The sequence below is a fragment of the Mustela lutreola genome, chromosome 1 (genome assembly GCF_030435805.1).
Source record: "Mustela lutreola isolate mMusLut2 chromosome 1, mMusLut2.pri, whole genome shotgun sequence".
NCBI classification, from domain to species: domain Eukaryota; kingdom Metazoa; phylum Chordata; class Mammalia; order Carnivora; family Mustelidae; genus Mustela; species Mustela lutreola.
Genome location: NC_081290.1, coordinates 196,842,625 through 196,867,464, shown reverse-complemented (window position 1 = coordinate 196,867,464; position 24,840 = coordinate 196,842,625). Strand labels below are relative to the sequence as shown.

At 54.8% G+C, this 24,840-nt stretch overlaps 2 protein-coding genes and 1 long non-coding RNA gene across 6 annotated transcripts in view; 1 reads left to right on the top strand and 2 right to left on the bottom strand.

Annotated features, from left to right (window-relative positions):
• ST3GAL4 (ST3 beta-galactoside alpha-2,3-sialyltransferase 4) overlaps positions 1-2,140 on the bottom strand; it is a 31,894-nt gene extending 29,754 nt beyond the window's left edge. For 2 of the 4 annotated variants that reach the window (XM_059184562.1, XM_059184553.1), the window contains exon 1: positions 1,984-2,135. The gene's annotated coding sequence lies outside the window, so the exon portion shown is untranslated. Of the gene's footprint in view, positions 1-1,527; positions 1,686-1,983 lie in introns of those variants that run through there. The other 2 variants (XM_059184530.1, XM_059184570.1) reach the window with 2 other exon arrangements.
• A 186-nt stretch (positions 2,141-2,326) lies between these two features.
• LOC131838445 (uncharacterized) lies at positions 2,327-5,910 on the top strand. Its single transcript, XR_009356597.1, has 3 exons — positions 2,327-2,575; positions 2,784-2,947; positions 5,230-5,910. It is a non-coding gene; the product is annotated as an uncharacterized LOC131838445 (long non-coding RNA).
• Positions 5,911-6,039: 129 nt separating this feature from the next.
• Positions 6,040-24,840, bottom strand: part of DCPS (decapping enzyme, scavenger) — a 42,493-nt gene continuing 23,692 nt past the window's right edge. The window contains exons 3-6 of the mRNA XM_059184582.1: positions 22,633-22,778; positions 17,325-17,438; positions 12,207-12,317; positions 6,040-10,337 (exon numbers count right to left, since the gene is read on the bottom strand). Of these exons, the coding sequence (XP_059040565.1) occupies positions 10,071-10,337; positions 12,207-12,317; positions 17,325-17,438; positions 22,633-22,778 (638 nt within the window). The 3' untranslated portion in view covers positions 6,040-10,070. The remainder of the gene's footprint in view (positions 10,338-12,206; positions 12,318-17,324; positions 17,439-22,632; positions 22,779-24,840) is intronic.

Genomic DNA, 24,840 nt, shown 5'->3' with positions numbered 1-24,840 from the left:
CCAGGCCAGCATGGGGTAACTACAGAATGCCCACAGGTGAAGCTGGAACAGAGGAAGGGGGTCCAACTTCTCTGCTCCTGCTGGGGAAGTTCAGCCAGGGAGTGGTGGAGGTGGAGGGGGGGGGGGGTCTTTCCCAGAATTTGTTACAATTCCAGAAAGTATCAGATTCTTGGTTCTACCCAGAAAATTGGATCCTAAAACAGCTGAGAGGGTGGAGGGGGCCACATAACTCTGTTTCTGAGGAGTGGTGAGCAAGTCACTGCTTTGGGTAGAGAAGCTGGAGAGAAGGGAAGAAGGCATCCCGGAAGGCGCAGTGGGCTTCCACGGCCTGGACCTCTGCTCCCAGGAAAGGGGCTCCCTGCTGTCCTGAGGAGTAACCCATGCGTGAGCTACAGATGCGTCTTGGCCCACAGTCCCGGCAGGCGATTCAGGCTATTCGTACTTTCCCTTCCTAAGTTCTTCCAACTATGTGCCCCTCCTCACCCCCTCTGCTTGGGCTGGGGAGGGGAGAGGGACTGGCCCCAGCTCCTGGCTCACCTGCAACCACCTGATGAAACCCAGGGCCCCCTGGTCGGCCAAGATCTCCCACCCAGCGCAGCGATGCTGAGGGGTGGTCCAGAGAGCCCTCCGTGGATAGGGGAACAGAGCAAGGTCTGAGCCCCACCTCCGCTCAGGCCCACCCCTCCCGGCAAAGAGAAAAGACCCCACAAGGTCATTTCCAGGCACCCTCTGCGGAATTAGCGGGCAGCTCCGGAGGGCGAGTAAGGGCGTGGGAGCAGCACTACTCTCAGCGAACACTGCTTCCTTCAAGCAGGCACCCCTTCGAGCACTTCACACACATCAATGTATTTAAAATCACCCTCACGAAGGCCACGGCCAGGGCCTGGAGGAGGCGGGGACAGAGTGCAGCTCAGGAGAAAGCAGCCTAGGCTTGTGCCTCGTGCAACAACCCGGCACACACCAGGCTTGTTCCCAGGGTTCTGCGAAGAAGTCAGCCTGAACTTGGCTTTCTCGCTGTGCCTCCCTCCAGTGGTGGAAAGCACAGGCTTTCAGAAGCCTGTGGGGGTGCCTGCCCGTGGGTGGCCATGAGGTCAGACAAGCACAGCTGAGCACCTGAACACTGCCTATATCCCTCACCCCCACGTCCCCGCCTTCCAGAAGGAGCCCCCTAGCTAAGCAAGGCCTTCAGGACTGGCTCTGTAGAACGGAGGAAGCAGCAACTGTCCATCAGGCCTCCCATGGCCCAGAGGGAGCTTCCCCCCAAGACTGGAAATGGAGGGGGCAGCTACTGGCAGACATGTTGGCAACTCTGGGCAGGCCAGGAGATGCCTGCGGTAAGCGTCCCAGGGAGGCAGACAGAGGAGCTCAGGGTCCGGTCGCAGCTGGACCCCACCCTCACCCCAACCCCATCCCTTCCCACTGTCCACCACCCAGGCTGCCTGGAGGCACAGGGGCCTAGGCCCAAAGGCCCCCACCAGGGGGACCTGGTATCCCGGGCACCACCTGCCTGCAACTTGCAACTCCCACCTTTGGGCTCTGCTTGGCGACCTTGCGACTCCTGCACACGGATGGACGCAGCCCAGCCCGTCACCTCTAGCCAAGCCAGCCTACTGATCTCCTGGACTCCGTGGGGGCAGTTGTGCGAGACACCAAGGTTCAGAGGATGCTGAAGGTGGGAACGCCTCCTGAGCAGGGGCGCGGGGGTGGGGGCTAGAAACTTTCCGGAGAAGAGGACCATCCCGGTGGCTCACTCCAAGGGAGACGAACACCGGCTTCCCGCGAAAATCTGGTCCAGAGAAAGGGATCCCGGGGCCGTGGCCGCCCCACCCCGGCCGGCCCAGCGTTGCGCCCACGTGCGGGGCCGACCACCTCCCCGGGGCCGCGGCGGCGCAGGGCGACGGAGGTGGGGACCAGACAACCGGGCCCCCGCGGCGCTCCCGCCCTCCCCCCGGACCCCACGGGGGCCGGCCGCCGCGTACTCACCCTCGCGGGTGGAGCGGGGCGGGGCACGACACTTTCGCGCACAGCTCCGATCCGCTAGGCGCACGGGCTGGCGGCGCGGCGCTGGCGCAGCGGCTCCGCTCGGCCGGGTCCCTGTCCCGGGCGCGGGGCGGGCCTGGGAGCGGGCAAGTCCGCCTGCCGGGAGGCGGGGGCCCGGGCCCGTGCGGGGGGCGGGGAAGGGGCCGGACACGCTTGCGCACACGGCCGGGGAGCCGACTCCGGGGAGCGGGCGGGCAGGCGGAGGAAGGGCGGGGAGGCGGAGGAAGGGCTGGGGCGCTGCTGCGCGCGGGCGGGGCTGCCGCCCGCCGGCCTGGGACCGTGTGGGAGCGGCGGAGGCCCGGGGCCGGGAAGCCTGGGCGCGCGGGGCGCGCGGGGCGCGCGGGGCGGGCGCGGAGGGGCGGAAGGGGAGGCCGGATGGGGTGAGGGTAGAACCCGGGAGGGCGCTGTCTGTGAGTGGCGCCAGGATAGATGTGCCCAGCGCAGCCTCTGCACACTCTCCTGGGAACAATGAGACCCAACAAAGGGTTCTCGGCTCTCCCACGTGGTGAACCGCGTCCTTCGCTCGCTCTGCAAAGTGAGACACGGAAGGGGGAGGGCCTTGTTCCGGGAGCCCACCCCCACATCCCCGCCCTGGGCCCCGCGGCCAGGTGCCATAGACCTAGACCTGGGCCTCTCCTCTGCCCTCGTCTGCACCTGCAGCTCTGAGACTGCTCCCTCTGCCGCCCCTCTTTTGCACACCAGTTTTGGCCTTGAAAAAGCTTCTTGGTTTCTGTTCCTTACAGAAGGCGCCAGGCACACTGTCGCCAGGGGAAACCCCATCAGGCTCCTGACCCTACTTCCTTGGGCTCAGACATCCCCCTTCAAGCCTGGAAACGGCGCAGGCCCAGAAACCTAGTCCAGAAGTTACCCCCAGGAAACCCACAGCCCCCGAGACACTCTTTCATAGGTGAGTGGTTCTTCCATGGGTGAGTGGTATTTACTGAGCCCCTGGTGGGTCACCTAGTGGGGACAGCCTGGTGCTGGAGGCTCCCGCCACTCCCAGAAAAGTCTAAGACCTGGTCCCTGTCTCCCAGGAAGCTTAGTTAGGATCTAGCCCCAGAGAGAATGATCACAATGGACTTCTGTTCAAGAAGAAGGCAAGACAGGAAGTGACTAAGTGTGAGGTGTGAGTAACCGACAGTAAGTGCAAAGGGGGTTCAGAGACCTGCCAGCTTCAGGTTCACTTCAGAAGAAACTGGAGGGCTTCTTAGTTGAGAACAGGTAGTTCAGGAGGCTCTGCCGGAACAAAGTGGAGAAGGCTTAGGTGAACAGGGTGAGCCTCCAAGTTCTTCCATAGGTGGCCGTTTTGTTCTAAATCACACCTTGCACAGATAGGTTCTTTCTGCATCCCACCTATGTTGAACTTAATGCTTGAATGGTGCCATTGGCTTGGTCCGTCAAGCATTCAGTCAGAAAAGACTTAACTGCATTCAGCTCGAGGCCTAAACTAAGCTTAGCTGAGTAGAAAGAAGCCAGTGGCTAAAGTCGGTGCCCCGAGCCAGTCAAGGGGAAAAAGGGGATACCCCCCCATTTCACAGTCAGGAAAACTGGCCCAAAGAGAGTCATCAGATGCCCAAAGCACCAAGGTGAGTAGTATGGCCAAGTTGAACTGAGACTCGTCCGGCTTCTAAACTTTGCTAGCCCTTTGATGAGCTAGATCTAAACCCAGTCTGCGGTTCTGGCCATGAGCCACACCAACATCCCTCTGCCAGAGAACAGAACCGAAGGGCCAGCTCTCCCTCCTGGGGTCCTGATTCCCAAATCTACCTCTGTCACTGCATTGCTTGAGTTTTCTTACTAAAAAAAAAAAAAAGAAAGAAAGAAAGAAAGAAAAAGAAATCACTGTATTTTGTCAAAAAGTATTGTTGGTATTAAACTAGGCAGTGGACAGGAACTTGCTCTGGAAGTTCAATGCACTATGTAAGTGTGTGTTATGTGATGCAGGCGGCATCCCTTCTCTGACTTATGGAAGTGGTCAGGTCTCCCCCGCCCCTCGCTGATCCCAGGTTACCCAGTGCCCAGAAGCTAACTGTAATTCTGGCTCCTCCCCTCAGGCCGCAGTGTGCTTACTCATGATCTTTCCCCTTCGGGTTTCTTAATGGCACAACCAGATGCTTAGCTAGCTGCCTGGAAGCCATATCATCAGTGGGGCAGGGGGAAGCAGTTCTGGGACCTTTTGATCCCGGGTGGTGGAGGAGGGATGGTCCTGGAGCCATCAGAGCACCACCCAGCTCCTTGCACCCTTGCAGGACACAGCGAGAGGTCATATGATGAAGCCAGCAGGGGTTTGACAACTTGGGACGGTTCCCAGACAGAACAAGACAACCTGACCAGCGTCTCGCTGGGTCCTGGTCGCGCTTGGAGCCATGCTGCTTCAGTTCCTTTTTCCTCCACCTCCCTTGACCTCTGGCTCTGTCTCCACAGTGGAGGAACTGGGGCACCCAGAGGGGCCACGGGAGCAGAGGGAAGAGGCAGAGGAGCGAGGGGCACCACGGAAGGGGCAGGTGCTTATCAACGGGGGAAGCTGTGGCCCCCAGAGGCTCCTCCTTGGCAGCCGGCGGGTGTGGGTAGGAGGCCTGGAGCTTCTCAACAAACGGGCCTCGCAGGCTTCTGGCTCCTGTCCCTCTCATGTGCCACGTTAACTTCCTACCCACCAGGAGGAGGGAACAGCAAGATGCCGTGTGAGGAAGAAATAAACCCAGTCCAGCATCTCAGACGCTTTTAAAAATAGCAACTCTGGGAGGGTAGTTCAGCTCCTATTTTTATCAGATTTATATGGCCGGACCATAGAGCTGAGCTGTTCCCAGGGTTCTCAATAGCAGGCAGGGGACATCACTGTTGTTGTGTTAGAAACCTGCCAGTAGGCCAGGGCATTCCAGGAACCTTTAGGCTGGACGAGATCCCAAGAAGTCCTTGCGTGCAGCCCTCGCCTCTGCTTGGGGCCAGTCAATTAGCCACAGGTAGTTTATCTTTTTTGCCCAAAAGTCACTTGGTTGCTGTGCCCTCCACTGCGTAATCTAGGATTTCACAGCCCTTCTCATCAGGAAGTTCTTTTAAATATCTAGCCCAAGTATCTCTGGTTACATCCTTTTCAGTCCTTCTCACAGTAGAAAAATCTAGCTCACGTTTACCCCGTGGTGACTACGTCTACAAAAGGCTCTTCTTTAATCCCCACAAAACCCCTCACAGGGAGCACTCTTACCATTGCTAAATTGGGAGCAGTTATGGAATTGCCTGCGATCATACCTGGGGAATGGTGCGGATGCTGTGCCGAGGCCATCAGACCATTTGCTTCCCAGACGTGCGCCCTTAGCTCGGACTTTCACTTCTTCATCACGGTCCTGAAGGACAAAGCGGCCCGTGTTCTCATTGTGCACTTGTATGTTGTGCTAGAAGCTTGGCTCTAGATCCCAGCGTGCGGAGCCACAGTCTGCCTTGACTGCCCGGCCTCTGTGCAGGACATTTGGCTAGCAAATGTAGCCTGGAAGTTTGCCTTCTCTCTGCATAAGGTCTCCCAGCCCCCTCTGCCTTTTGTAGAAGGCATTCACTGCTTTTGGGTTCCTCACTAAATCATAAGCTCCATGTGAGCTCTATCTCCAGATTCTAACTTAAAAAAAAAAAAAAAAAAATTCGGGGGCACCTGGGTGGCTCAGTGGGTTAGGCCTCTGCTTTCGGTTCAGGTCATGATCTCAGGGTCCTGGGATGGAGCCCAGCATCAGGCTCTCTGCTCAGCAGGGAGTCTCCTTCCACCACCCCGCCCCCCCACCCCGCCTCTTTGCCTACTTGTGACCTCTCTCTCTCTCTCTCTCTGTCAAATAAAATTTAAAAATCCTAAAAAAAATATTTGGGAAGATGTGCAAAACATGTGTATTGAATTGAAACACTTTAAATCAATTCAGTCCCTGCTTATTTTTTAAGTGGTTGAAACATGGTAACTTCAAGTTTGTATAGCTTTCAGAATCCAGTATCATTCCACTAATAATAGCACTAGAACAAACACAGGGTTGCCAACATTTATTTATTTTGCTGGGTGAGGATATTTTAAAAACAACCACCACCAATGACAACCATCTTCTTTAAAAAAGGACATTTTAAGATCATATATACATGCTTGGAATGAAGATTTTGGTCCTTTCTGAGAAGGAAGATTTACATCAGTCTATTCAGAAAGAAGTAGATACACGAAACTTTTGGATATGGAAGCCTTACAAGAGAAACAATTTCAAATGTTACTTTGTATGTAAATATTTCTCGATTTGTTTCTCCGTCCGGGGCTCTGTGTTCAACAGAGACATGCAAAGTCGAGCTCACATGTCCTTGTTCCGAAATGTTATTTTTCTCCTTTTCATGAAGGAATGTGGACAAATCCAGGACACTCAGCAATTTTGCTCTATGAGGAAACTTTTGGGCAAAATGAAAGGAGCCAAGGAACAATAGCAGTCATGCTTCCTTCCTTCTGCAGCCACGCCGAGGAGATAGTAGGCCAAGTACGGAGGGCTGACGGCCAGTTGTGGACACGTCCAGGATTTTTCTGGGAAGGGTGACATCTCCCACTGTTCCAGCACAACAGGGACACAGGCACGCACAGGGAAGGCACAGAGTCAAATGCAGAAGGCCTTGGTGGCAGCACACAGGACATGTCATGTTGCCAGAGGGGGCTGGTGTTTGCTAGTTGGTGAAGATAGGGTCGAGGGACACTGGATCTCACTCAGGAAGCTTTCCCGGGCAGCAGGATGTGTGGTTCTGCAAAGTGACATCAAGAGGAAAGCTAGGGCGTGGGGGGGGGGGGTGAGGGGGTGCGGTCAGTTGAACGTCCAACTCTTGGTTTGCGCTCAGATCATGATCACAGGATCATGAGATCAAGCCCCGCGTTGGGCTCTGAGCTCAGCGAGGAGTGTACTTGGGCTTCTCTCCCATTGTCCCTCTGCCCCTCCCGCTCTCTTTCTCATCTCTCTAAAATAAATAAATTAAAATCTTTAAAAATTAAAAAAAAAAAAAAAAGGAAAGCTAAGACAGAGAGGGGCTGATTCTCACTCTGCATCCCCCTGGACTGAGAAGCAGGAGACCTGGGTTGAATGGAATTTCTTTACTTGAGGGGAAAGCCTTCAGGGGGTGGGGGGCTGACCCAGTTGCTGTGACCTGCTCCAAACCATGGTGCCTGTGGTGGGGGGGGTGCACTTGGACCCCTGTGGTCCCTGGGAACAGACTCCCTAGAACTGACAGGAAGTGGCATGCGGTCAGAAAGCTTGGGTCTTCTAGAAGAGGGCCTCTGGGAGTTCAGATGAGGGAGTTCAGACAGTGACTGACCCCTTGACTCAGCCCGTTTCTTGCTGCAGCCAGAGACGCCAGGATTCAGGTAAGGTGGGGTTGCCTTGAAGACACGGTCTCACGTGGTGACGAGGGCAGATCAGTGTATGTCAGATAGGGGCTCAGCAGGATCAGTTTCATGGCTCACCACACATCTGACCAGCCGTTTCCTGGAGGAGAAGCAAACACTCTAGTGGGCAGTGACCCTGGCTACTGCAGGGGCCTTTGGGGACAGGAAGTCAAATTCCTGAGGTCTTCTCTCCCTGAGCAGTCTGCAGCTTGCGGGGCTGTTCTCTGGGCCTTAGTGACTCCGGCTTCAGGCGCCAGGGGAGAAGCGATCCTCTTCCCCCCAAAACAGAGTTTGTCCTGAAGGAGGAGTACCACCCAGCATGGCAAAGGAGCAAAGCTCTTAGAACCTCTCTAGAACAGCTCTTATTACTGTCTCATCCAACGTTCCCCCAACCCACTGAGGTGCACTCAGGGAGTGTACAGGCTGGCGGGTCTTGATCTTCCTGTTTCCAGCGCCGCCTTGCAGTGCTGGTCCATCCAAGAGGTTTGCTAGAAACTTGACGGATGGGTGAGTAAACCTGAGAGGAAGGAGGAGCCTGGGACAGATCGAGCTGGGGAGTCAAGTGTGGGGAGGCAGCTTAGTCCCAGGGAGATGGGAGAACCTGGGCCCCTGGGAGGTTCCCCAGCGGTCCTGTTTTGGGGTCAGGGTTGGCCACCTGCCAGTCTTTTCCAAGCACGTACCATGTTGTGTGAAGCCAGCTGAGAGCCCCACCGGCAGAACCTAATCTTTCAAGGAGAAAAGGTCGCTCCTGGGATTGAATCCCTCCACTCTGTCTGCAAGGAGGGGCCTCTTGGGTCAGCATCCCCTCCACTCCTCTGCACCCCTCAATTATCTTTGCGACAGTTCTTGTACACGAACAAAACAAGCCAGGGGTTCCCGTCAAACTGGCCAGACATTTTGCTGCTTCATCTCCTTCTGGGGAGGAAAGCAGCTGCCCCCCAGTGCCAACCCTCTCCCTGTAACTTGTCCCTTCGGCCTCACTGCCTTATTCCCCGTGGGTTATCCTGCCAGACATGCAAGGGGTCGGCTACCCCACCAAGCACTGTGATCCCACAAGTATGTTCCACTGGTCTTCCTAGGGGACCTTGTACACCAGCCTCTCCCACATGCCTGTTTTCAGGGTAGCTTCCTGGGTGCTGCCTCTTTTTATTCCTACAGTTTGCTTGGCTGTCTGCCCCAGTAGCCTGCAGGGTAGAAGCTTTGGTTTCCCAACAGCTAAAGCACTATCTAGCTCCAAAGTCGATCAGTAATTCAAACCGTACCAGAAAGCAACACCAGCACATGTTGATTACACGCAGGACGCTTCACGGATCCTCATCCCTGTCCTCTCACAAGGGAACAGGCTCGGGACACCTGGGGTCTGGTCCAAGGCTATGGGGTGAATGTCAGCTCCAGGGGGAGACACTTCTGTTTGTTCACCACTTAGCAGTCTCCAGGGCAGTGCCTAGCCTGCGATGTATGTTTGATAAGCCTTTGACTCTGAACTGTTGCCTGGTTCTCAGTCCAGGAATTGCAGAATACGGGCCATCCCCACCTTATGCTTCCTTCTTATCTCTTAGCAGAACCGAACATCCTGAGGCCTCCAGAGGAAGCACAATCCAGAAGGGCTGAGGGACTAACATGCTAACGCCAGCCCCTCTGCGGTGTGATACACACACATCCCCCGTGCTGAAGTGAGTGCCTTATGTGTCCAACCGCATGCCCTCACCTGCGTACCTATGACGTCACCCTTCCCAGATAGGCCCCCGCTGGCTCCCCAAGGCTACCAGCCTCACTCTGGGATCCCTTCCTGGCCTCCAGATCCTTTGACAGAGACCCGTGTCGCTGGTCACACCTCGAAGCCGAGCCCCTCGGAGCTTCCATCCACCACCGCAACCCTATCATTTTGCCCTTGACAGGCTGTCTGGTGTTTGGTCTTCCATCTCTCTCTGTGAGTTTGTTTTGTCTTCCACCCTAGATAATAAACTCAAGGCCAGGGGCTCACTGACCAAATAACAGAGGCAGAGGCAAGTTTTTTTGGGCTTGCATCATCTGATTCCTATTAAAACCCTCCCACTTCCAGGCGGCAGTCCTGCATCCTTGTCAACAAGAAGTTTATCAGCGGGGCTGCGATCTCTGTTCTGGGGAGGGCAAGAGGAAGCCCTGGCAAAAACACTCTATAGAGGATTTCCAGAGAGTTTTTGTATTTGGTTTTTTGGGGGAACTCCTGGACACGCGCGCCTCGAAACCCATGAAGAAGATACAGCAAATGGAAAGAAGGAAGGGGAACGTGAGAGCAGAGTAGGAAGGACTGAAGTTAGGGAGAGGCACCACCTGATCCGGGACATGGAAATCACCAAGAATGGTGCTTACTGGAATTTAGAGAAAGCCCTTGGCACGTATCAGGGTCAGCAGAAGCCACCACCCCAGACTTGGCTCCTGTCCCAGATATTCCTATCCTGTTCTGCCCCTGCCACCTGCCTCCCCAGGCAACAGACCACACCAAAGGAGACTAATACTTTATTCACATCCTAGGAATAAGCCAGTACAAAATACATTTTTTTAAAAAAATTCACTTGGTGCTAAAAGTCCCGAGCCCTTCCCCAGGTCCCTCCCACCCCTGTCCCCAATCCCACACATCTGTGCTCTTTGCCGGGCAGCCCCGGGGTTGGACTCAGCTTGTCTGGGCCTCCTGCAAGAGCCTGAGCAGTGGGTCATCAGCCCTGAGGGCGAAGGTGAGGGTGCGCCGCTGGTAGAAGTCCGGATCACACTCCAGGTTCTCGATCACGTCTGCTAACAGATGAGCCCGCTCCACGCCTGTGCCGGGGGCCTCAAAGCCCAGGGCCGTGAAGTGCACGTGCAGATGGTAGTAGGAAGGCAGGTAATGCAGGTACACGCGGAGCTGGTCCCCCTTCACCTGGTAGTGCTGCAGGATGGCCTCCTGAGGAGAAAGGGGGTGCAGGAAAGGGGCCACTGTGCTCCCCATAGGCCCTCCTCTGTCCCTGCTCCCCGACTGGCCTCTGGACCGCTGACAGAAACCCCCAGACACTCCCTCCCCACAACTGGCTGCAGGTCCCCGTCTTCCACTGTAGGAAATCAACAGAAGCAGGTGACAGCAGCAAAGCGGGGGCTTTTCTCCCAAATGAAGGGAACAGGGGCCTCCATTAAGGTTCCACACTCCAACTTAGATGAAACACTGAAGCTGAGTTTCATCAAACAGCTGCTGCTGGGACTCTAGGAAGTCCCAGCGCTGAAGAACAGGCCCCAGAGGTCCAAGACTATAGGGACTGTCCTCCCCCGCATGCCTGATGCCAACTTAAATCACTGAGGAGGTGGGAGGGGGGCTTACACCCTCTCTCAGCGTAGAACAGAGTGAAGTGGGGGAACAAGGGTGACAGGGATGGGGCTGAGCTGAGGCTTGGTGGAAGAGAGAGGAAGGGGGAGGGCACATGGGAAGGGCTGCTAGAAGACCCAGGGAAGATCTGGCTGGACTCCTAGTGGAAGGAGAAAGCACTGACTTTGACCCTGGCTCCCTCTGTCCATCCCCCACCTTGCTCAGAGGTAGGGCTATTTCTACCAAACCCCAGGTCTGGAGCCTCCAAGGCTTGGCATTAATAGGAGAGTCTGATTTCCACTGTGGGTGAAACCCTGAGCAGGTCAGAGGTGAAGAGAAAAAGATGAGGGCCTCGGTGGGCTCAGAATATACCCCACAATAACATCCTGCACTTGGAACTCTGCCTTGGGATCTCTGCAGTGGTGTGAGGCCAAGGCTAGGGCACCTAAAGCCCTTGGGGGGATAAGTGTGGCTGGCCTGTCGGGACAAGGCTGCCCGAGCTGCCAGGACAAGTGGAAGTGTAGGCCCAGCATTTCCCTGCAAGAAAGATGCCACTCTGCCATCCAGAGGCTGCTTCAGGAGAGAAATTAATTACTCCACAAAGATACAGCCAGCCAGAAAGGCAGTGATGTGGGCAGGGAGGAGGGAGAAGGTGGGACAGGGTGCAGAGGCGGGACAGCTGGGGTCTAGAGGTCAGCAAAGAGCGGCTCCCGGAAAGCCCTTCCCCCACACCTGCAGCAAAACCACTGAGAGCAGCTCTCCTGGCTGGGCACCCTGGTGACTGTGGGGCCCCAGCACAGGGGCAGCGTCCTTGAACGCCTGAGTGAAGGAAAGACTGGGGACCAGCCCACAGGATGGGATTTTGCAGCATCCCATCCACATACTGAGGCCCAGGGAGGTGAGCTGATGAGTCCTGCCCAGACTTACTCAGGTGGTGAGGGTCAAAATGTCAGGACCAAGACCATGACCCAAGACTCTAGACCCTTTTCCCTCGCCTCCAGGGCTTCTCTTTAATTTCATGTGATTCAGCAAATATCGCCGTACAAAGCACCCTAGGACGCCAGGCGCTACAGAACCCAGGTTCTGGCCTCGGGGCAGAGGAGGAGGGCCTTGTGCACACATTGGAGTGGGGACCCATCTGCCCAAGAAATGTGTCTGGCATGACATGGCTGTCATGATCCTGGGAGAGGAGGGGTCCGAGCAGAGCTGCGCAGGAGAAAAGCTCGGAGGCAACAGTGAGAACCCAGGCAGAGAAAAGGCGGCTAAAAGCGGAGCTGGAGGAAGGGCAGGACCAGAGGACAAGGGTCTTGTGAGTCCATCTAAAGAGCCTTCCTGGGGTCGTGGGACGGGCATCCAGAGAGAAGCCCTGTTCCCAGATGGACTTCTGTGAAGTGTGAGGAAAGTGGCCGGGGAGCACAACGGCATTGGAACAGAATTCGTCTGGGCTTCTGTGTGGATCTAGCCGAGATGACTCACCTGGCCCTCCCGGAGGATATTCCTGAGCAGCGGCAGGTGCTCTGGAGTGAGGTCCCGAAGCGATCGGATGCCGCGGCGATGGCAAATGGCGATCAGGTACAGGTCATCAAGCTGCACAGAGATCGGCAGGGGTCAACCAGGCTCAGCGGCGGACAGAGCCAGGGGAGGCTGCCTATCCTGGAATCCTTCAGGGAAGCCAGGACACACCTGCCCCCAGGCCTGCTGCTGTGCCGGCCACAGAAGATCCCGGGGAGCCCACGGCAGGGCCGGTCCCCCGGGACAATGGGGGCCTCCAAGTGCCTGGGATGAGTGGGATTGTCTAAGGACAGAACTTCTCTTTATTCTTCCTACTGAAGAATATTATATGGGAGTATTTATATTCTCACAGAACTGATGGGGGGAGGGCTAGGAGAAGAAGGTTCAAGAAAGTGCCAAGGACAATTCTTTCCCTCCAAGAGTTTATGTGCTAACAGAATGTACCTAAGTAGCTACTACGAGACAAAGTTTTTCAAAAGTAAGAAAGGAAGAAAAAGGAAGACTAGCTGGGGTGATCCAGACAGGCTTCCTGGAAGAGGAGACAGAGAATCTAGGTCTTAAAGAAGAGGTAGTGTTTAGAAAAAGAGCATGCGGGTAGAAGGAACAGTGAAAGCGAAGACTCAGAGGGAAGAAAGTACAGAGCATGTGAGGGGGGTTGAGGAAGCAACCTGATTTGTGGGGAGTCCGGTGCAGGTGTAGAAGGATTTGAAGGGTGAAAGGGGACCCCAAAGCCAGGTCAGGAATGAGCACACCAGAGTGCTAACCCTTCTTCTCTCTTTCCCTATCCCACAGGACTCACACAGGACCCTTCCTGCTGTCCTTCCTGAAAACAGTACCTGACTGAAAACCTGGAGGTTGTAACAGTGCAAAGAACCAAAGTCAACAAGGTCTTGTGCCAGAAGGCAAATGCACTCTTCCTCTGCCCAGAAAACCTTCCTGCCCTGACCTGAGCTGATGCTCACATCCACGTGCAAGGCAGGCACCAGAAGCCAGGGCTCCCCGGAGTGAGGCATGGGGGAACCCCAGAGAACCCCACTGGGCATTCTGAGCTGCTACATTCCTCAAGGGCATGATCCAGGGACCGTGAGTCACCCGACCAAATCCCCGAGAGCCCCAGTTTGAAACTGAGAAGGAGGATGCCCATATGGAGCCTGCTGTCCAACTGTGCCCCTGCACACCAACACAGTCTCTTCATACCACGGACATTCTTCTCTAACAGTCTGGGCTCTCAGCCTCAGGCCTGCTCCAGACGAGCCCCGTGGGAACCTCCCAGCAAATGGCTAAGCTGTGCTTACCTAAGCCACAGCTTGCTCCCAAGCCCTTTCGAGGCTTTCCCTCCTTAGGGCCTGTGCCCAGGACATTTTCCCTCTCTTTCTGCTTCCCAAGAAGCAGCAGGAAACAAGACTGTCTTAACCTGGGATTCTGCATGCCTGCTGGTATCTTCAGCTGTTCTTACGTGCCCCTGTCGCAGACCCAGGTAACAGTAGCACTTGTTTTAGATGACGTTTGCTGACAAATCACAAACATGACATTAAGTCACATCTCTCTGCCCCGCGGGCATGGAAGGAGGCATGAAGCCCGCTGCTGGGCGTCTGCTCACAGGGTGCATGAGAGGGAAAAGCAACCCATCCTTTGATAGCAAATGTGACCCCCAGATTTTCCACAGGCAGTTCAGGCCCCCCAACCCCCACCCTGGGGCCTAGAGAAAGGATCTGAAGAAAGCTAGACTAAAGGAGCTGGCAAGGGTCTCAGACTGGTATCCCCGAAGGTGGCCCACTGATCACTCCAGGGAGACTAGACACTATCAATCTCTTTACGAGGCAGGACCACAGAATCCAAGTAAAAGCTTCCTGGCAAGGGGCAAGATAGAGAGTGGCCAGAGCCCTGGGGAGCCACATCTCTACCTCTGGAGTGACCCAGAGGAAGAGTTTCTTGGTCTGGGCGTTTTAGACCCAAGAACCTACCTGAGATGAACTGAAAGTATACATTGTGTCCACTGAGATTGATACGTACATACACACACAATATGCAAAGACTATAAATGGAAGGAGACAAAAAGAAATTGTCTAGGCTAAAGGTACCACTTCCAAGCAAGTATTTGTACTACTTGCATTTTTACTACGCGTCTGTGAGGAGAGAGCAGAAGACAAGCTGAGGACAGGGCACAGGCTGACACCCCGCAAGCCCCCGCTTCCCTAGCTGGGATCTGTGTTACATTTCTCAGGTATCCCTACTGCCCTAAAGCCAAGGGAAGGAAAGACAAATGGTTAATGTAGACAGATTACAGTCCTGCAGGACAGGAGTCTCACTCAGTTTACAAATGTCTTAGTGATTCATAGGAAAAAAGCATTCTTATGAATAAGGTAACTTCCAGAAGGAAACTCCCAACATCTTAATGTTAATGCTTTGCTAGAGGGAAAAACAACCTTAACTCCACACTGGCAAGGCCTCTAATATCTTGTAGGTCCTCTTTAGCTTAGGAAGCTTCTTTTGAAAACCTCTCTTTTTCTTTACTCCCAAGTATACAAACAGCCACCCCTCACAGCCCTGGGGCAACAGCTCCTTCTGCTCACAGAACCTGTCCCCATGCTATAATAACACCACCTTTTTGTACTAAAAACACTTTAGGAATTCTTTCTTGGTTGTTGGCTCTGGACCTCACCTACATTCCCAAACTACATCACATTTATTAACTAGACCATAAAAAAAAAAAAAGCAAATAAAAGAATATACAAGTGATTTCTTACACGAACTGGGGAAGGGAAGCAAGACTCTCTAGCAGACATTAGGCGTTTGACAAATACATGTGAAGTGGACAGATGAGTAGACAGACAGATGGATGGACAAACAGTCTCTTTAATCGTGGGCCAGCAGCTGCGAACGTATCTTTATGATATACTTTCCTTGGGAGAAAGAGCAGCAGGAGAGACTCTAGGGTGGCTAGGACGGCTTCTTTAAGCAAACACCTGAGTACCTCTTTCCTCAGTCCCCTCCTGGTATGAGGACAAAGAAGGAAAGTCCAGGCCCGGTCTGTCTCGCCTGCTGGCTACACTGGCAAGTTCTAAAGGAGCTGTCCATTTCAGTGTTCTGTCACAAGCCAGGGATTCCAGACAATGAAACACGGCAGCACCAAGAGACAGACGCTAATTAAGCAAAGGTTAAGAACAATTGCACCTGTATGGCCATCAAAGGGAAGTCTGACATTTCATAAGCCTATTCATAAGCCTGAAGGGTAAGCCCTGTGGCTGGGAGCCCAGTGCCCTCCCTGAAGACTTTCCTGTCTTAAAGGGGACAGACAGGCAGTTCCACTGGCAGGGCTCGCAGGATGCGGGCCAGCACAAGGTCAAAAAGACAATGCATTTTCTTTAGTTATCTTCTTCAAAGATCTCAGGAGGTAGAGGAAGTTGCCCCTACCTCCTATCCCATCTCTCGTGACTCAGTCTGCGACCCAGGGCCTTCAGGTACAGGGCTGCCCACGGGGAGACAGGACAGACAGGGGCTTACAGAGCTGCACAAAGGCGTCGCCCAGAGCTATCACTAGCACCCCTATCCTTTGACCTTGTCCCAGCTCCCCAGAATAACTCCAGAGCCAGGCCTTGCCTCCTCCCTTGAGGCTTATGGTGGGGATAACCTGCAGGGCTGGGGGTGGGGGGAGCAGACACCGGTATGCTGGCAGCCTCCCCACCACTACCCTGCCCTACCAGTGGGCAGTCACCTCCTTTGTCTTATCGGGCTCGAACAAATCACCACTCAGTGCTACAACTTCTGAAAATTCCCTTCAGATTCCCTACCATCCCTCCAGCCAACTTCAGGAACTCCCAGGAGCCTCTCTTAAGAGGCAGCTGGCAAAAAAAAAAAAAAAAAAAAAAGAGGCAGCTGGCACTCACTTGCCTGGGTGCCTCTGAGCTGAAATCGTGTCCCTTTACCCTATCCACAGGCCTTCAGCCCCCTTTTTGGGCAGTGAGGGAGTGGCATGGTAGGTCTAGAAATTACCAAATCAACAGAGTAAACTGCCAATGAGCGCAGTTTAGGACCCAAAGGCAGGCCAGGACGGAGAAAGCAGGAGGGAAGGTGTGCATGGAGACGTGATGGGCAGGACCCTGGAACAATGCCTGTGTGTGAGGGGTCCAGGAATCAGAAGGGTCCACCCAGGGGCAGCACAGCTTAGAGGACTCAAGATCTAAACTGCAAGAGAGTGTCCCGGCTCTGCACTTGCTACCCAGCAATCCCATGTCTGGTTCGTCAGCCAGGCAGTGGGTGGCCCCTGGCTCACCACAGGCTGAGCCTGGCTCGAGGCCATGCTCCAGGCCATGGTAGGGACAGCACTTCCTGCCACACGGTGGTACTCTGCCTATCACAGATACCGTCATTATTAAAATTCCACCCAAACAGATGGTGGTGCACTATGGCTTTGGTGGTGGGCTGGGGTGGCAGGGGAAAGAAGAGTGAGACAGAGGGAGTCTGCAGAACACCTGAGAGAAGGTGAGTCAGGTCAGTTCTGCTGGAAACCTGCTCTTTACCAGGGTGGAGGTGAGGGGCATGGAGGTGAGGAAACAGAGCTGAGAGGGTCAGGTAGAAGCCCTGGCCACTGGAAGACCCCTCTTAGCCATAGGTGGTGGAGGGGACCCCTCCCACACTGGGCGGTGGAGGAGACCCCTGCTGGACTGGGCGGTGGAGGGTGGGTTGGTTGCCATGGTTCCTTCCTATCAGTGCCTCACATCACAGGCCTGCCTGGATCTGCTGGAGTCCAAGGGCGTGGAGAGAATGTAAACAGTCCTCAGGGTTCCAGGTGCTCCTGGAAGGGAGAGTGGCGGCCAAGCCACTTGGCTGGCCGAAGAATGGCCCGTGTGGTTATGGACGCAAACATCACCCCCTTCTTCAGCCCCCGGGTGAGAGGAGAGCCAGGAAGAACTTAAAGCGGACTCGTGAAGGTGTCCGTGTTTGTGCCCAGCTCAGGCCTCCACTGTTGGTGAGTTCACACCTGCTCGGAGAGACCAACGTGGGAAAGCAGGGCAGGACGGAGGACCAACAACCTACAGCAAGTTACGGGAGACCGGAGAGCCCCAGCAAGAAAGCTTTTACCTGCTGTTGGTTCCACCTGAGATCGGGGATGAGGACAAAGCCATCGGAGGGATGTGGGTTCTCAAAAACAATCCGGTCGGTTTCCGCCTTCTTATCCAGAATGTTGTACACCCACTGGAAGGAGTGGGGAGAGAGAGGGTTCACACAGCTGCTCATGACCTCAGGGGGAAAACCACAGACTAGCCATCAAGGGCCATTAAGCTCAGGGGGTTCTACACTCCAGCTGCCTTGTCCCCATTGCTCTGCTTTGTCCAGAGACTTCCCCTCTTCCACCACTGCCTTCCCCTCATGGGCACTGCAGCTTGGACTGGTCCGAGCTCTTTAGGTCTTTCCTGTGGACATGCCATGGACACGCTCACTGGGCCTCACAAGCCTGTTCAGCATCCATCCCTCCGTGGCCCCCAGGTCTCAGGGATGGCTATCTCCATAGGCCCCTCCCCACTTTATTCAGGACCGCAGACAAAGCCTGTCACAAGGACAGGCCGAGGGCCCAGACATTAACACGTGTGGGCTTCACATCCGGCTGGGTGGGACTCTCGCCAGCAGTAGGCTCGGGGCCTCTGGAGCTGCAGCAGTCTCAGCTGACATGGGCCCTGTGTGACACAGCAGAAGTGGCTCAACCGGGAGACGGCAATTACACAGACCTTTCCTGTCAGCGCAGGGCCTCCGGCACCACCCCCACAGACCTTTTTATCAGCTGCTGGCAGTCTTCAGAGAACCCTTCCCTGAGTTCTAGTGTGGATCCTAGGACATCCCTGGGATAGGGTCCTGGTGGCCTCTCTGAAGCCAGCCAGCCTGCAGGGAGGTTAAGACAGGAAAGCCCCTGTTCTCACAGGGCTCAAACCTAGAGACCTCTTTTCTTCTCCACTTCTCCAGAGCTCTGAGTCAACTCTCAGCTTGAAATTTGAGAGAGGAGCCTGCTGGAGAGCCAGAGACAGGGCAGTGGCTGGGCTGGCCCTCAGGTAGTGCCTCCTAGCTCACTGTGGGGGTTGATCAGGGGGCCAGGGCACCCACACAACCAGCCAATGGTGGGCTCCTCTGCCCATTTCCAGAAGTTCGGGCACAACTGGGGTCTGTGAAGGCCAGTGGCAGTGGAGGCTGGTCTGGGGTCTGCCCACCTCATCCTGAGTCCACATCCTCGGCTCTCGGCTGGCATTTGTAAGGTCAAATGTGACTATCTGAGACAGAGAAGGGGAGAGGGTGCCTGCCTGGGGAGATCCGGGGCTCTCAGACCCCCTGGTAGGGCCCACTCACTACAAAAGAGAGGCCTTCCCAAGAATGCTGGCTGTGCCCTCTTCCTGGGAGTGGGCTAGAGGCCAGCCAGCAGTGGCTTCCTCGGGCCACAAGGGGCCATGGCGATGCCCAGCCCAGCATGTGGAGACAACCACAGAGGCACTTCCTTTCCCACTGGAAGGCTCGCTGTGAATGTGCTGTAGGGAAAAAAAAAAAAAAAAGCCAGAACCTGACCCAAAGCACCTCAAAAGTAAAGACGAGGTAACAGTAGGAGAACACTCTGTGGAGAGCCCTGGAGCGGCCTCCCTGGGGCCGCTGCTTATCTCTTGCCCACAGGTAAGCCACCCCCGCTCAGACTGGAAAAGCTGTGTGGTAGTCGATAGAGAACAAACTGGTTCTGAAGCCCACCAAAGCTTGGTTTCCTCTCCCACCTCCTCACTAACTAGCTGACACCTTGGGTAAGCGGCGTATTCTCTCTGAGACTCAGTTTCCCCCTTTGAGGGGGCGAATTATACCTGTATGTCAGGGTGGAGTGGAGTGTACAGGACTGAGAGCACCCAGCACAGCACAGGCCCCGAAGAGCAGAGGCAGGTGCTGGGAAAGCTCCCACGTGAGGGGCCGTCGGGCTACAGGCCTGTGATGACAAGAATGGGCGCTCTGCTGGAGGCCACGCACCAAGAGAGGAGGCGAGCAAAGGTGAGGTGGTGGAGAGCAGCCTACCACATGCCCGGGCCCAAGGGCCTCCCTGGGACTCCCACTCACATGCACTGGTGTCCCCATGTGGCAGGTTAAGGAAAACACAAACACGAGAAGTCCACCCAGTTCCAGCCCAGAGCATGGCCCCAGAGCCCACACTTCAGGCCATGTAGGGAAGGCCTCTGGAAGAGCAGGAGGGACGTGCATCCAGATGAAGACCCAAGCCAGCAGCCTGGATAAGGGGGAGAGGGGACACCAAGGAAGAGAATTCACACAAATCACAAGGTGGGGTGCATGTAATGGGCAGCGAGCCCATCAGAAAGCTAGCCCGGAAGACGCAGCCAGCCCTGGCTTTTGGAACACACCTGGCAGACTTCCTTGCAGTAGGTGACACTGGCAATTCCCCTCCCTGGGGATACCTCCCTCCCCATCCACTCTCCTCCTGCTGAGAGCTCACCCACCTGCTGGCCAGCCACTCTCCTGGCCATCTTTCCCCTGCCCAGAACCTCTAGCTGTCTCAGCTCTGCCCCAGCCCCAGCCCCACACATGCACAGCAGCAGTGACCACACTGGTGCCCAGTGCCTGCTGGGATCCAAGGCAGGTGTGTGGTGTGTAGCACCCCTCTCAGTCCCCACTGGAACCGCAGTCACATTTTCCAGACAAGGAGCTGGGCTCTCAGGTGCAGGGCACCCACACTTCTCAAAGATGGCAGAAGTGGAATCCGAATTCTGGGCTGACATGCCACAGCCTGATGACTCACAGGACCGACAGGTTTAGCCTGATGGTCCCCAACGCCCGGGACCCGGACGTCCAATGGCATTGTTTGATGAGCTATAAGCACCTCAGAAGTGAGGAGCCAAACAGGGTAGTGGGCTAAGAGTGCAGGCGCCAGGGGATGCAGCCTGGCTATGAGTCCCATCTCCAAAGTGTCACTGAGAAGATTCGGTAAGGTGATGCACACCTCCCAGAATGCTGGAACCGTCCCCACACCCAGGGAGTGCTCGCAAGTCCCAAACTAAACTGTTTCCCACATGACCCTCCTCCACCGTCCATGGCCCACCGCCCCGGCCCACGACCTATGCACGACCGCCCACACAGGACCTGGAACCACCCCAGACCCTTCACTTGCCTCTTGGAACCCGCCACCTTCCAGCCCTGCTTCTCAAATCCCTGCTGAAGCCTTCCGCCACTGCCGTGGCCTCAGTCCAAGACCCACTTGAGCCCTCTCAGCTTTCCTACTCCCACACTCACTAGACACCCCCACAAGTCTTAAATCTATGGAACTCATATGCTGAAAACCTTTTAGGGGACCCTCAGTACCTATGGCAACTGTTCTGAAATCTGACAATCATTAGAAACAGAGATTTAAAAAAAAAAAATACAGATTTCCCAGCTCCACTCCCTGAGCATTCTGACCTAGGAGATAGGGAGTAGGTCTCCATACTCTGTATTTAAAAAACTCTCCGCAGGCAATCCTGATGAACTGCAAGGTCTGGGAGCTCCTGGTCTTCCAACTAGGGGAACCCGCCTGCTCCTGGCCCCTGCTCGCCTTCTCCTATTGTCGCCTGCCCATCCCCTGGGCCTCTGTGCCTCTGCACTTCTCTTCCCTCTGCTTGGAACGCCCTTCTCCAGCCTGTCCACCCAGCAAACTTCTGTTTGTCCCTGAAAACCCAACTGGACGACCCCTTCCTCTGGGAAGTCCCCGACTGTCTGAGCTAAGCAACCCCCTTTGTGTCACTACCAAACCTCACATACAATCCACCTGTGGGATCCTATTATTTACACTCAGACTCTGTATCTGTCACCCCTACAGGACTCTGGGGACATTACAAGTGTTTACCTTGGTGACCTTCCAAAGCCTAGCACATGGCCTGGGACATGCTCAATAAACGTAACGACTGTCGTCTGATGAGCCGAGTGCTTGTAAACGTAACTAGAACTGGTCAAGAAAAAAACACACGAGTGCTTATGTCAAACAGAATTTGGCAGAGTAGTGGGGTTTTGTATTATTTTCCAAGACAACGAGACGGTGGTGTATAAGAAGTACATATACCACTCACACAAACTTTAAGGGCTTCCTCCTTTGGATCCCATATTTGTGCAATCAGTGCCACAGAACACATATTCCAGGAGATCCCTCTAGGACCCTGGAGAGCAGCAGCTGTATCTAGGAAGACAGAGATCTAGCTCCTTTCCACTTAGAAGACAGAGAGAGCAAGTGCAGGGACTTAAAAAAAAAAAAAAAAAAAAAAAAAAACTGAGCCAGCTTGAGCCAGAGGAACTGGTGCAAATACAGCACAGGGGGGCCAGGGCTATTAGCCAATGGGGTCATCCCTGGGGGGAAAGAGGGCTGTCGGCACACAGGGCCTCCTGTACATCTGCCAACCATCTCCACCCTTGTTTTTCCCAAGCGCAACTGGCCTCCCTGGCAGGGCCCCCACACCCAGGGTCCCTGCCCTCCTTCTGGCCCAGGGGAAATGGCTCCGAGTGTCCTGCACGTGAGCGGCCACCATAGCTATGACCAGAATTGTGGGGAGAGGAGATGAGAAGTGCTCAAAGAGAACAAGGGGGAGTACGGACAGATAGAGACGGTGAGAGCCAGTGAGTGAGCAAGACAACGCCTCATCCATCATATTTAATGCTGAGCATTCACTCGGGGCCAATTCCAGGCAGAGACTCTGGTTGGCACTGGGCCTTGGCCCAAGGGGAAGCTGGGATCTCTGAGCTAAATGGCCTTGCGTCTGGTCTAGTCGCAGAAGATGCTGCCAAACCTCACATTAGCCCGAGAGAAGAGGTCTTGCCCTGAGCCACCAGGGCCGTCAGGACCCTGCCCTGTAGGGAGTGAATGCAAGGGGAATGAGCAAATGAAGTTTCTACTCTGGGCTTCGACTCCCAGAGGCAGAACTGGAAATAAAAGTCTTGACCGGGGTTAGGGGGCGACCCTGGCATTGGTCCTGACCTATTCACAGACCCAGGTGAGGGCAAAGCCCTTCTGGGATGGTATCAGTGCTTCTGGAAACACAGATTCTTCAAAGGCCTAGAGGCTGCTCTGAGAGGCCCACAGAGCCTCAGTGGCAGGCCCAAGACAGAGGTCAACTCCCTTCTCAGTGAAGCCTTCCCTGACCCTCCTGGATAAGAGTGAGTACCTCAGCCCAGAACTCCCTGTGCCCCTCGGTTTCTCCCGTCTCGTGCAGTTACTTCCGCATCTGCATGTGGACCTCTGCACCAGGAAGGACACAGGCCCCCTGAGGGCAAGTTTTCCACAGTGCTCTCTGCCCGACCCCAAACCTGTGGGACAGTGCCGGCCCCTGAAAGAGCCAGGAGGGAGAGTGAATGGCCACAGGGAGCCCTCTGTGTCTGCACCCCGTGGGCCAGTCACCTGGATGCTGAGGCTCTGGGACTCCAGGTGGGGTAAGGTGATGTTCCTGTAATCGCTTCCCGTCTCTCGGACCAGGTGGAGGTCCTGGCGCAGGTACTTCTGCAGGTGCTTCTCTGTGGCGGGGTAAACCACAGTTGTCTTCACGTCTGCAACGATAAACACAGCCCGGGGCTGCAAAGTGAGGTGCACTCTCTGCACAGGGGCCCACCACCGTCTGGTCCCCAGCACAAAGACCCCAACACAGAAGGGACCCCAACCCCGTCTCTGATTCCCTAATGAGAGGAGCCAAAGACGAAGAGGTTATGGTCAACTGGAATCCACCCGGAATCCACCTGGAATCCACCCGGCGCCTCATGTAGGTCAGCTCCTGCAGGGAATCACACTCAGCATCCAGGAGCCACAGGGTGTTTGCTGGTGGGATCCCTTGCCACTCTTCCCCCTCTGTTCTTGGCCTAAGGAATGAAAGCTTTTGGACACTCGTCACATAAGAAATTTCTTGGTATGTGGCGTTCTGGACCTGAAGCTGAAAATCTGACTTAAAGGTAAGTAGCCTCCCCTCCTGCAAAGCAGAGGGGCACAGCACAGTGGTTAAAGGCACGGACTCCAGAGCTGGACTACGTGCATTCGAGTCCTGGCTCCACCTGTTCCTGCCTCAGGACCCTAACCCCTGCCCAGTTATTTAACCTTTCCAAGCCCTGACTTCCCCATCTGTCAGTTGAGGATAATAATAGCTCCTATGTCCCAGAGTTGGGAGGATTAAACAAGTTAATACCTGAGAAGCAAGGAGAACAATGTCTGACACAAAGCAAATACAATGTCAGTGCTGGTTATTTTTTTTTTTAAAGATTTTATTTATTTATTTGACAGAGAGAGAGATCACAAGTAGGCAGAGAGGCAGGCAGAGAGAGAGAGAGAGAGAGAGAGAAGAGGAAGCAGGCTCCCTGCTGAGCAGAGAGCCCAATTCGGGGCTTAATCCCAGAACCCTGGGATCATGACCCGAGCCAAAGGCAGAGGCTTAACCCACTGAGCCACCCAGGCGCCCCAGTGCTGGCTATTGTTAATCGGCCTGCCTCAACCGTGGCACCATTGCCATTTTGGCCCTGATACTTCTCTGTTAGAGGGGCTGTCTTGGGCATTGCAGGATGTTTAGAAGGACTACAGGCTTCTAACAGGAGGTTAGTAAAACCCTCTTTCCAGCTGTGACAACCAAAAATGCCTCCAGACAGTGCCAAGTCTCCCCTGGGGGACAAAATTGCCCCTAGTTGAGACTTGCTGTTTTCATCAGCAGGAAATCTTGTAATCTTCCCAAACAGACTCTAGGCTAGGGTCCCAGTCCAACACCACCTGATTTGGGTTATATCCTTTCCCTATTTCTAATAAGACCTGCTACAACTGTTATCATTTATATGTAGTGCTTAAATATGGATGTTAAGGGCAAGAAAGGAAAACGGTACTCTAAAATCAGTCAGGATGTTTCTCAGAAGGCCCATGTCCTCCCTGACTCCCTTATCTTTGATTCAGAGTGCTCTCTGACGGAAACCCGAGGAAAGCCCAGTGGGCACATTTCAACACTCCAGAGAATTTCCACACTCACCTGCATACCTGCAGGTCCAGCTAAGAACTACCAACCTTTACTTTCGTACCTGGTCTAAGGATGTAGGTGACTTGAATCCCCATTTCACAGGAGTCAGGATTCACCGGTATCATGTGGCAGAGGTGACACGGGACCTGGGGTCACCTAACCCTAAAGCTGGTGCTCTCCCACCACCTGCCAACTGGCCCCATATTACTCCAACAGCCAGTGGAGAAGGCCTGACATGCTACACCAAGCATATGACTTCTGGTAAGGATCAAAGGTCCTGGTCCATCGGCTCTGGTCCATCTACAAAGCAGCCCAGCACAAAGACACATGCTCTGGACCTGAGCTGACATAATGTTCTCCCCTTCCTGACTGTGTGACCTTGGACATAAAACCTCTCAGAGTCCCAGTTTTCTCATCTGTTAAAGAGTGGTCATAAAATCTGCCCCACAGAGTTGTCATCAACATTAAATAAAATATGTCATCTGGACCACTGGTGGCACTGTTGTCACCCCACTTCCTGGGCATCTCTGGATCTGATCCTGAAAGGGAGGCAGAGGCCTCCTCACAACCCTCTGGGCAGCAGCAAACAGATTCTCATTCCTCACTCCCAACACTCCCTAGGAGCC